Source organism: Pristiophorus japonicus, chromosome 9, assembly GCF_044704955.1.
Source record: "Pristiophorus japonicus isolate sPriJap1 chromosome 9, sPriJap1.hap1, whole genome shotgun sequence".
NCBI lineage: Eukaryota > Metazoa > Chordata > Chondrichthyes > Pristiophoridae > Pristiophorus > Pristiophorus japonicus.
The window spans coordinates 29,911,616-29,923,782 of record NC_091985.1 but is presented as its reverse complement, the minus strand read 5'-3'; the positions used below and the strand labels follow the sequence as shown (position 1 = coordinate 29,923,782).

The window sequence follows — 12,167 nt, the reverse complement described above, 5'->3', positions numbered from 1 at the left end:
GCATCTCTTGTGGCGGTGGGATATCACTGCAGGCATCCTTCTCGGTGGGTGGGGAGGAGGGATGGGGGTGGAGTTGATATCAGAAGGCACCTCGGGACGGTGGGACATCAGAGAAGGCATCTCTTGGGGAAGAGGGGTATATCAGAGAAGGAACCTCTCGGGGGAGGTGGGATATAGAGAAGGCAGGAGTGTGGTAATTAGAGAAGACACATCGCGGGGGCGGTGGGAAATCAGAGAAGGCATCTCTTGGGAGCGGTGGGTTATGGGCAGCACCCGTGACCGATGAAAGAAGGTCGAGTTTTGACGAATGGGCATGGATTCCAATAGGCATGGGGCAAGGGTTGGTGGTTTAGGCTGCGCTGGAGCCTGTGTGACCACTGAAGGCAATAAAGTTCTGAAATAATAGGCCTGAATTCAGAGGCGAGTGTGCTACCGCTGAGCCAAAGCTGGCACAAGGCTGATTATGCTTCTAAGTGTCAAGACGTTGTTCTATGTTGAAAGCGCTATATAAATGCAAGTTGTTATCTGTCCTATCTGAAGTTACTTGCAGTCTTCATCCCAAATAGATGCTCAGCTGACTGATGCAAAATGCCATTTGCACCATTGCCACATGTGCAGTGCAAGTGTTGAGAAGCTGCTCGATTGTGGAAGGCATCAACAGCTTGTATTTATATAGCGCCTTTAACATAGCAGTACGCCCCAAGGCGCTTCACAGGAGCATTATCAAACAAAATGTGACACGAGCCACATAACGAAATATTAGGACAGATTGGACAAAGAGACCATCTTTTAAGGAGCATCTTAAAGGAGGAGAGCTAGAGGGATGGAGAGCGGATTCCAGAGCTTAGGGCCTAGGTAGCTGACGGGACCTGAATTGGAGGAGCGCGGAGATCTAAGAGTTGTAGGGCTGAAGGAGGTTACAGAGATAGGGAGGGGCGAGGCCACGAAGGATTTGAAAACAAGGATGAGACTTTTAAAATTGAGGCATTGCCAGACCAGCAACCAATGTAGGCCAATGAACACAATGGGGTTCGGTAAACGGGACTTAGCAAGTTAGGACACGGGCAACAAGGTTTTAGATGAATTCAAATTTATGGAGGGGGGGGGGGGGTGTGGAGAAAAGATGGAGGCTGGCCAGGAAAGTACTGGAATAGTTAAATCTAGAGGTAACAAAGGCATGGCTGAGGGTCTCAGCAGCAGATGAGCTGAGGCAGGGGCGGAGTCGGGTGATTTTACAGATGTAGAAGTAGGCTGTCTTGATATGTGGTCGGAAGCTCATCTCGGGGTCAAATCCAGCAAGTTCGCAAATGGCTTGGTTCAGGTTCAGCTTCAGACAGTTGCCAGGGAGAGGGTTGGAGTCGGTGACTAAGGAACAGAGCTTGTAGGGGGGAGGAACCGAAGATGAATTTTCTGCTTATCCAGTCCTGGATGTCGGACAAGTAGTGTGACCAGAGACAGTGGAGGGGTCGAGAGAGGCGGTGGGGAGGCAGGGCTTGGTGTCCCAGTTGAGCCGAACCCTGTTCTCATCAATGGCTAAACAGGCACACTTCTAGCAGGGCTTACTGGATAGCAATCAGGAGCAGAGCCATTTTTTTTCCTCATACAATTCACCTTTAGCTTAAAAACATTGCCTGGCTGATATCAGCCAACTTAAAACACACTGCGAATAAAACCTGGGACTATTCTGGACGATAGGCTTTGCTACTTGCTGAATAAACTCAGCATTCAGGAAAGCATCAAGACTTGCTTTTAAGTGGTATAGAATGTACCTATGGCAATAGTCCTAGATTTAAAAATTCTCCTGATGATTGAAATATATGTGACCAGTGCATTCATGCAAATGCTAGTAATGTTGTCAATGTTTCTCCAGATGACTCACCTCAGAGTCATTCAAAGGTTCTTTACTAAGCTCTCCATTCCTTGCATCAGTTGCTTGTTCAGTAGAATTTGGTTTCCACTTGATCTTTTGTTCAGCAATGACTGGCCTTGTTATACCAGAGTAATTGGGGGAGTCTACTACTCCAAACACCTATTTTAAGAATAAGTAAAAGTTGTTAGAAACATAAACTGCACAAACAAAACTAATCAAAAAAAATAAGGGATGAGAAGCTGTTCCTTGTCCCCAAATGGTTTACAATACAAAATAGCACAGTACTATCTATACGCTACTAAAACCATATCTATGCAAAATTAAATAGGATAGTTAAATGTTTGTGTACATTTTTATATCTAGTAATTCAACTGAATAGAAATAAAAAGGAACATTCAATGGAATTGAAAAGCTTCTTGTCATTATAAAATTTGGAGTGCCCCACAATACTCCACTGATAACCTAATTTTTCTTCACCACATTTCCCTAATAGGACAGGACAGGATTGGATACACAGTCTTTTGGAAAATTGAGGTGTCTCTTTCCTTTGGGAAGCCAAATCTTTCATTCTTATATAATTCCCAACTCCAGACAGGTTGGGATCAATCGGATAGATGCAACTGCCAGACTGAACCTGTATCAGGTGTTGAGGCAATCAACACAACAGAATAACCATAATGACCTTGTCCTCACCAACCTATCTGCTGCAGGTATATCTGTCCTCAATAGCTTTGGTAGGACTGACCTTGCGAAAACAAAGTCTTGTCTTTACAATGAGGACATCCTTCATGTGAGGTGTGGCACTACCACTGTGCTAAGTATGATGGGAAAGGGACAGATCTAGCAGACCAAAACTGGACATGAGGCGCTGTGGTCAATAACCATCAGAATCGTAAACCGTAATCTGTAATCTCATGTCCAGAACATTCCTCCATCGTCCATCACCATTAGACCAAGAGATTAACCCTGGTTTAATGTAGAGTGTACAGGAAAGTACCAGGCATACATTAGAATGAGGCACCAACATAGTGAAGCTATTACATGGGGTTACCTGCATGCATCAAGATCCACGGCGAAGCCCTGGACAACGTGGACCATTCCCCACACCTCGGGAGCCTCTTATCAACGAGGACAGACATTGACGATGAAATTCAACATCGCCTTCAGCGCGCCAGCGCAGCCTTCGGCCGCCTGAGGAAAAGAGTGTTCGAAGACCAGGCCCTCAAATCTGCCACAAGATCATGGTCAACAGGGTTGTAGCAATACCCACCCTCCTGTATGGCTCAGAGACATGGACCATTTACAGTAGACACCTGAAGTCGCTGAAGAAATACCACCAACAATGTCTCTGCAGGATCCTACAAATCCCCTGGGAGGACAGACGCACCAACGTTAGCATCCTCGACCAGGCCAACATCCCCAGTACTGAAGCACTGACCACACTCGATCAGCTACGCTGGGCAGGCCACATTGTTCGCATGCCTGACACGAGACTCCCAAAGCAAGCGCTCTACTCGGAACTCCTTCATGGCAAACGAGCCAAAAGTGGGGAGACGAAACGTTTCAAAGACACCATCAAAGCATCCTTGATAAAGTGCAACATCCCCATCGACACCTGGGAGTCCTTGGCCAATGACTATCCTAAGTGGAGGAAGTGCATCCAGGAGGGCACTGAGCACCTCGAGTCTCATCGCCGAGAGCATGCAGAAACCAAGCGCAGGCAGCGGAACGAGCATGCGGCAAACCAGTCCCACCCACCCTTTCCCTCAATGACTGTCTGTCCCATCTGTGACAGGGACTGTGAACTCGTATTGGACTGTTCAGTTACCCAAGAACTCATTTTTTTTTAAAAAAAGAGTGGAAGCAAGTCTTCCTTGATTCCAGGGGACTGTCTATGATGAAACACCACAAGCAGCAGTTTATAGACAAATCTGTATGCTACTAAAACCACAGCCAAAGAACCAGAGAAAAGTTTACCATATTCAGCCAACAATGGTGGTGGACAACAGGATAACAAACAGGAGAATGAGGCTTCATGAACACCCCAAACATGGTGGTACCCAGCGTGAGAGTGGAAGAAACAATGCTGAAGTATTTACAAGCCTTTTCAACCAAATGGCTCAAGTGGACAATTCTACTCAGCCTCTTCAAGATCCCAACCTTCCCTGATGCCAATGTCCAGTCAATTTGGTTTACTTCACATGACATTAAGCAGCTTAGTGCACTGGCGATGTCAAAGTCTTTGGGCACTGGTAATATTCCAGCTGTGGTGCCGAAGACCTGTGCACCCAAAACTAGCTGCTCTGCTCATCAAACTGTTTCAGTACAGCTATGACACTGGCATCTACTCAACAATTTGTATGTCCTATTCACAAATAGCAGGACAAAGTTAACCCAGCCAAATACCGCCCAGTCAGTCTCCTACCAAGCATCAGTAAAGTGATGAAAAAAAAAATCAATAGTGCAATCAAGCAACACCTACTTGCCAATAATCTGCTTGCTGACATTCAGTTTGGGTTCCACCATAATCTGTCAGCTCCAGATCTAATCACTACCTTGATCCAGAGATAGACACAACAGCTGAATGCCAGAGGAGTGATGACAGCAGCTGCCGCTGACATCAAGGCAGCATTCGATCTAGTATGATATCATGGAGCACTACCAAAATGGAGTTCAATGGGGGTTGATGAGATCCGCCAGTGGCTGGAGTCATACCTGACACACAGGAAGATGATCATGTTTGTCGGGCAAATCATCGCAGTCCCAGGACATCACTGCAGGATTTCCACAGGTCAGCATCGTAAGCTCAACCACCTCCAGCCGCTTCATCAATGACAACTCTACAGTGTTCAAGTCCATTTATGCCTCCTCCAACAATGAAGCAGCACGTGCCAGTCTACAGCAGGACATGGACAACATCCAGGTTTGAGCTGACAGATAGTAAGTAACATAAGGCAATGGCCAGCTCCATCCAAAAGGCCAAACCACCTATCTAACCTTCAACAGGATCCTCATCACGGTCCCCACCATCAACATCCTCATCACGGTCCCCACCATCAACATCCTAGGGTTCTCCACTGGTCAGAAGCTTAACTAGGACAACTGTGTCAGTACCATGGCTGCAGGAGTAGGGCAGAGGCTGGGTACTCTATGGTAGGTGTTAGCCAATTTTCTTGTTTGAATGTGTAACCTTTAATGGCTCTCCATAATCTACAAAGCTCAGAGATGCACAATTCAGCCATCAATGTAACCTCCTGTAAATGTCATGTTGTGATTATATACCAGATGATGTACCAGTAATAAATATCACTAAAAACAGCTTATCTGATCATTGTCACATTGCTGTTCATGGGAACGTGTGCACAAACTGGCTGCCGCGTTTTTTACATTACAACACTTCAAAATCACTTAATTGGCTGTAAAGCGCTTTGGGACGTGAAAAGTGTTAGAAATGCAAGTTTTTCTTTGAAAATTTAAAATTTTACAATGTGTTTATAACTAGACAGTTAATTATAAAATGTTTGCCACTTTTCTTGTTTGAATGTGTAACCTTACAAAGTATTTATAGCACAGAAACAGGCCATTCGACCCAATAGATCCATGCAGGTGTTTATGCTCCACATGAGCCTCCTCCAACCCTTCATCTAACTACAACAACATAACCTCTATTCCTTTCTCCCTCATGTGCTGATCTGGATTCCCCTTAAATGCATCTATGCTATTCGCTTCAACTACTCTTTGTGGTAGCGAGTTCCACAATCTGGGTAAGAAGTTTCTCCTGAATTCCCCATTGGATTTATTAGTGACTATATTATATTTATGGCTCCGAGTTCGGGTCTTGCCCGCAAGTGAATCAAACCCTTTCATAATCTTAAACACCTCCATCAGGTCACCCTTCAGAGGAGAAGAAAAGAGCCCCAGCTTGTTCAATCTTTCTACATAGATTTGACCTCTCAGTTCCAGTATCAGTCTAGTAAATCATTTTGCATCTTCTTCAGTGCCTCAATGACCTTTTTATAATAGACACCAAAACGGTTCACAGTTCTTAGTGTGGTCTAACCAAGTTTTTATAGAAGTTTAACATAACTTCTCTACTTTTCAATTCTATCCCTCTAGAAATAAACCCAAGTGCTTTGTTTGCTTTTTAAAAAATGGTATTATGGGATGAGAGGGTTGTCCTAGGAGAAGAGATTGAGTAGATTGAGCCTATACGCTCTGGAGTTTAGAAGGAGGAGTGGTGATCTCATTGAAACATAAGATTCTGAGGGGGATTGACAGGGTAGATGCTGAGAGGTTGATTCCACTGGCTGAAGAGTCGAGAACTCGGGGGCATAGTACTGGTATAAGGGATCAGCCATTTAAGACTGAGATGAGGAGGAATTTCTTCACTCAGAAGGTTGTGAATCTTTGAAATTCTCTACCTGGGTCCTGAACTTAAGGAAAGGTAACTTCGATGGTTTGAGACGTGAATTGGCTAGAATAGACTGGCAAATGATACTTAAAGGGTTGACAGTGGATAGGCAATGGCAAACTTTTAAAGATCACATGGGTGAACTTCAACAATTGTACATCCCTGTCTGGAGTAAAGGTAAAACAGGGAAGGTGGCTCAACCGTGGCTAACAAGGGAAATTAAGGATAGTATTAAATCCAAGGAAGAGGCATATAAATTGGCTAGAAAAAGCAGCAAATCTGAGGACTGGGAGAAATTTAGAATTCAGCAGAGGAGGACAAAGGGTTTAATTAAGAGGGGGAAAATAGAGTACAAGAAGCAGCTTGCTGGGTGCATAAAAACTGACTGTAAAAGTTTCTACAGATACGTGAAGAGACAAAGATTAGTGAAGACAAACATAGGTCCCTTGCAGTCGGATTCAGGTGAATTCATAATGGGAAACAAAGAAATGGCAGACCAATTGAACAAATACTTTGGTTCTGTCTTCACGAAGGAAGACACAAATAACCTTCCGAAAGTACTAGGGAACCGAGGGTCTAGTGAGAAGGAGGATCTGAAGGATATCCTTATTAGGTGGGAAATTGATGGGGTTGAAGGCCAATAAATCCCCAGGGCCTGATAGTCTGCATCCCAGAGTACTTAAGGAAGTGACCCGAGAAATAGTGGATGCATTGGTGATCATTTTCCAACAGTCTATCGACTCGGGATCAGTTCCTATGGACTGCAGGGTAGCTAATGTAACACCACTTTTTAAAAAAAAGGAGGGAGAGAGAAAGCGGGTATTTATAGATCGGTTAGCCCGACATCAGTGGTGGGGAAAATGTTGGAATCAATTATTAAGGATGAAATAGCAGCGCGTTTGGAAAGCAGTGACAGGATTGGTCCAAGTCAGCATGGATTTATGAAGGGGAAATCATGCTTGACAAATCTTCTGGAATTTTTTGAGAATGTAACTAGTAGAGTGGACAAGGGAGAACCAGTGGATGTTGTGTATTTGAACTTTCAAAAGGCTCTTGACAAGGTCCCACACAAGAGATTGGTGTGCAAAATCAAAGCACATGGTATTGGGGGTAATATACTGACGTGGATAGAGAACTGGTTGGCAGACAGGAAGAGAGTCGGGATAAACGGGTCCTTTTCAGAATGGCAGGCAGTGACTAGTGGAGTGCCGCAGGGCTCAGTGCTGGGACCCCAGCTCTTTACAATATACATTAATGATTTAGATGAAGGAATTGAGTGTAATGTCTCCAAGTTTGCAGATGACACTAAACTGGGTGGCGGTGTGAGCTGTGAGGGGGATGCTAAGAGGCTGCAAGGTGACTTAGACAGGTTAGGTGAGTGGACAAATGCATGGCAGATGCTGTATAATGTGGATAAATGTGAGGTTATCCACTTTGGGGGCAAAAACACGAAGACAGAATATTAACTGAATGGTGGCAGATTAGGAAAAGGGGAGGTGCAATGAGACCTGGGTGTCATGGTTCATCAGTCATTGGCATACAGCAGGCGGTGAAGGCAGCAAATGTTGGTCTTCATAGCTATGGGAGCAGGGAGATCTTACTGCAATTGTACAGGGCCTTGGTGAGGCTTCACCTGGAATATTGTGTTCAGTTTTGGTCTCCTAATCTGAGGAAGGACGTTCTTGCAATTGAGTGAGTGCAGCGAAGGTTAATTCCCAGGATGGCTGGACTGACACATGAAGAGAGACTGGATCAACTGGGCCTTTATATATTGGAGTTAAGAAGGATGAGAGGGGATCTCATAGAAACATACAAGATTCTGATGGGATGGGACAGGTTCGATGCAGGAAGAATGTTCCCGATGTTGGGGCAGTCCAGAACCAGGGGACTCCGTCTTAGGATAAGGGGTAGGCCATTTAGGACTGATGAGGAGAAACTTCTTCACTCAGAGTTGTTAGCCTGTGGAATTCCCTGACAGAGAGTTGTTGATGCCAGTTCATTGGATATATTCAAGAGGGATCAAGGGATATGGAGAGAAAGCATGAAAGGGATACTGAGGGAATGATCAGCCATGATCTTATCGAATGGTGGTGCAGGCTCGAAGGGCCGAATGGCCTACTCCTGCACCTATTTTCTATGTTTCTGTGGGGTCAAGTTTCGGCCTGAGTTGCTCCTATTTTTTTTGGAGCAACTAATTTAGAATGGAGTATCTTCGAAATTGCAATTCTCGGCCTTTAGAAACATAGAAAATAGGTGCAGGAGTAGGCCATTCGGCCCTTCTAGCGTGCACCGCCATTCAATGAGTTCATGGCTGAACATGCAACTTCAGTACCCCATTCCTGCTTTCTCACCATACCCCTTGATTCCCCTAGTAGTAAGGACTTCATCGAACTCCTTTTTGAATATATTTAGTGAATTGGCCTCAACAACTTTCTGTGGTAGAGAATTCCACAGGTTCACCACTCTCTGGGTGAAGAAATTCCTCCTCATCTCGGTCCTAAATGGCTTCCCCCTTATCCTTAGACTGTGTCCCCTGGTTCTGGACTTCCCCAACATTGGGAACATTCTTCCTGCATCTAACCTGTCTAACCCCGTCAGAATTTTAAACGTTTCTATGAGGTCCCCTCTCATTCTTCTGAACTCCAGTGAATACAAGCCCAGTTGATCCAGTCTTTCTTGATAGGTCAGTCCCGCCATCCCGGGAATCAGTCTGGTGAACCTTCGCTGCACTCCCTCAATAGCAAGAATGTCCTTCCTCAGGTTAGGAGACCAAAACTGTACACAATACTCCAGGTGTGGCCTCACCAAGGCCCTGTACAATTGTAGCAACACCTCCCTGCCCTTGTACTCAAATCCCCTCGCTATGAAGGCCAACATGCCATTTGCTTTCTTAACCGCCTGCTGTACCTGCATGCCAACCTTCAATGACTGATGTACCATGACACCCAGGTCTCTTTGCACCTCCCCTTTTCCTAATCTGTCACCATTCAGATAATAGTCTGTCTCTCTGTTTTTACCACCAAAGTGGATAACCTCACATTTATCCACATTATACTTCATCTGCCATGCATTTGCCCACTCACCCAACCTATCCAAGTCGCTCTGCAGCCTCATAGAATCCTCCTTGCAGCTCACACTGCCACCCAACTTAGTGTCATCCGCAAATTTGGAGATACTGCATTTAATCCCCTCGTCTAAATCATTAATGTACAGTGTAAACAGCTGGGGCCCCAGCACAGAACCTTGCGGTACCCCACTAGTCACTGCCTGCCATTCTGAAAAGTCCCCATTTACTCCTACTCTTTGCTTCCTGTCTGACAACCAGTTCTCAATCCATGTCAGCACACTACCCCCAATCCCATGTGCTTTAACTTTGCACATTAATCTCTTGTGTGGGACCTTGTCGAAAGCCTTCTGAAAGTCCAAATATACCACATCAACTGGTTCTCCCTTGTCCACTCTACTGGAAACATCCTCAAAAAATTCCAGAAGATTTGTCAAGCATGATTTCCCTTTCACAAATCCATGCTGACTTGGACCTATCATATTACCTCTTTCCAAATGCACTGCTATGACATCCTTAATAATTCATTCCATCATTTTACCCACTACCGATGTCAGGCCGACTGGTCTGTAATTCCGTGTTTTCTCTCTCCCTCCTTTTTTAAAAAGTGGGGTTACATTGGCTACCCTCCACTCCATAGGAACTGATCCAGAGTCAATGGAATGTTGGAAAATGACTGTCAATGCATCCACTATTTCCAAGGCCACCTCCTTAAGTACTCTGGGATGCAGTCCATCAGGCCCTGGGGATTTATCGGCCTTCAATCCCATCAATTTCCCGACTAATAAGGATTTCCCTCAGTTCCTCCTCCTTACTAGACCCTCCGACCCCTTTTATATCCGGAAGGTTGTTTGTGTCCTCCTCAGTGAATACCGAACCAAAGTACTTGTTCAATTGGTCCGCCATTTCTTTGTTCCCCGTTATGACTTCCCCTGATTCTGACTGCAGGGGACCTACGTTTGTCTTTACTAACCTTTTTCTCTTTACATATCTATAGAAACTTTTGCAATCCGTCTTAATGTTCCCTGCAAGCTTCTTCTCGTACTCCATTTTCCCTGCCCTAATCAAACCCTTTGTCCTCCTCTGCTGAGTTCTAAATTTCTCCCAGTCCCTGGGTTCGAAATTTCTCCCAGTCCCTGGGTTCGCTGCTATTTCTGGCCAATTTGTATGCCACTTCCTTGGCTTTAATGCTATCCCCGATTTCCCTTGATAGCCACGGTTGAGCCACCTTCCCTTTTTTATTTTTACGACAGACAGGAATGTACAATTGTTGTAGTTCATCCATGCGGTCTCTAAATGTCTGCCATTGCCCATCCACAGTCAACCCCTTCAGTATCATTCGCCAATCTATCCTAGCCAATTCACGCCTCATACCTTCAAAGTTACCCTTCTTTAAGTTCTGGACCATGGTCTCTGAATTAACTGTTTCATTCTCCATCCTAATGCAGAATTCCACCATATTATGGTCACTCTTCCCCAAGGGGCCTCGCACAACGAGATTGCTAATTAATCCTCTCTTATTACACAACACCCAGCCTAAGATGGCCTCCCCCCTAGTTGGTTCCTCGACATGTTGGTCTAAAAAACCATCCCTTATGCACTCCAGGAAATCCTCCTCTACCGTATTGCTTCCAGTTTGGTTAACCCAATCTATGTGCATATTAAAGTCACCCATTATAACTGCTGCACCTTTATTGCACGCACCCCTAATTTCATGTTTGATGCCCTCCCCAACATCACTACTACTGTTTGGAGGTCTGTACACAACACCCTCTAACGTTTTTTGTCCTTTGGTATTCTGCAGCTCTACCCATATAGATTCCACATCATCCAAGCTAATGTCCTTCCGAACTATTGCCTTAATTTGCTCCTTAACCAGCAATGCTACCCCACCTCCTTTTCCTTTTATTTTATCTTTCCTGAATGTTGAATACCCCTGGATGTTGAGTTCCCAGCCCTGATCATCCTGGAGCCACGTCTCCGTAATCCCAATCACATCATATTTGTTAACATCTATTTGCACAGTTAATTCATCCACTTTATTGCGGATACTCCTTGCATTAAGACACAAAGCCTTCAGGCTTGTTCTTTTAACACCCTTTGTCCTTTTAGAATTTTGCTGTACAGTGGCCCTTTTTGTTCTTTGCCTTGGGTTTCTCTGCCCTCCACTTTTCCTCATCTCCTTTCTGTCTTTTGCTTTTGCCTCCTTTTTGTTTCCCTCTGTCTCCCTGCATTGGTTCCCATCCCCCTGCCATATCAGTTTAAATCCTCCCCAACAGCACTAGCAAACACTCCCCCTAGGACATTGGTTCCGGTCCTGCCCAGGTGCAGACCGTCCGGTTTGTACTGGTCCCACCTCCCCCAGAACCGGTTCCAATGCCCCAGGAATTTGAATCCCTCCCTGTTGCACCACTGCTCAAGCCACGTATTCATCTGCGCTATCCTGCGATTCCTACTCTGACTATCACGTGGCACTGGTAGCAATCCCGAGATTACTACTTTTGAGGTCCTACTTTTTAATTTAGCTCCTAGCTCCTTAAATTCGTTTCGTAGGACCTCATCCCTTTTTTTTTTTTACCTATGTCGTTGGTACCAATGTGCACCACGACAACTGGCTGTTCTCCCTCCCTTTTTAGAATGTCCTGCACCCGCTCCGAGACATCCTTGACCCTTGCACCAGGGAGGCAACATACCATCCTGGAGTCTCGGTTGCGGCCGCAGAAACGCCTATCTATTCCCCTCACCATTGAATCCCCAATCACTATTGCTCTCCCACTCTTTTTCCAGTTTGCTCCAGTTCTAGTGAGTTAGACCAGTTTTAT

General features: G+C 45.2%; 1 protein-coding gene across 11 annotated transcripts in view; it reads right to left on the bottom strand.

Moving 5' to 3' along the window:
- Positions 1-12,167, bottom strand: part of cep170aa (centrosomal protein 170Aa) — a 190,719-nt gene that overhangs the window by 88,902 nt on the left and 89,650 nt on the right. For all 11 annotated transcript variants that reach the window (XM_070889228.1, XM_070889224.1, XM_070889226.1 and 8 more), the window contains one exon: positions 1,880-2,029. In XM_070889228.1, coding sequence (XP_070745329.1) covers positions 1,880-2,029 — 150 coding nt within the window. The remainder of the gene's footprint in view (positions 1-1,879; positions 2,030-12,167) is intronic.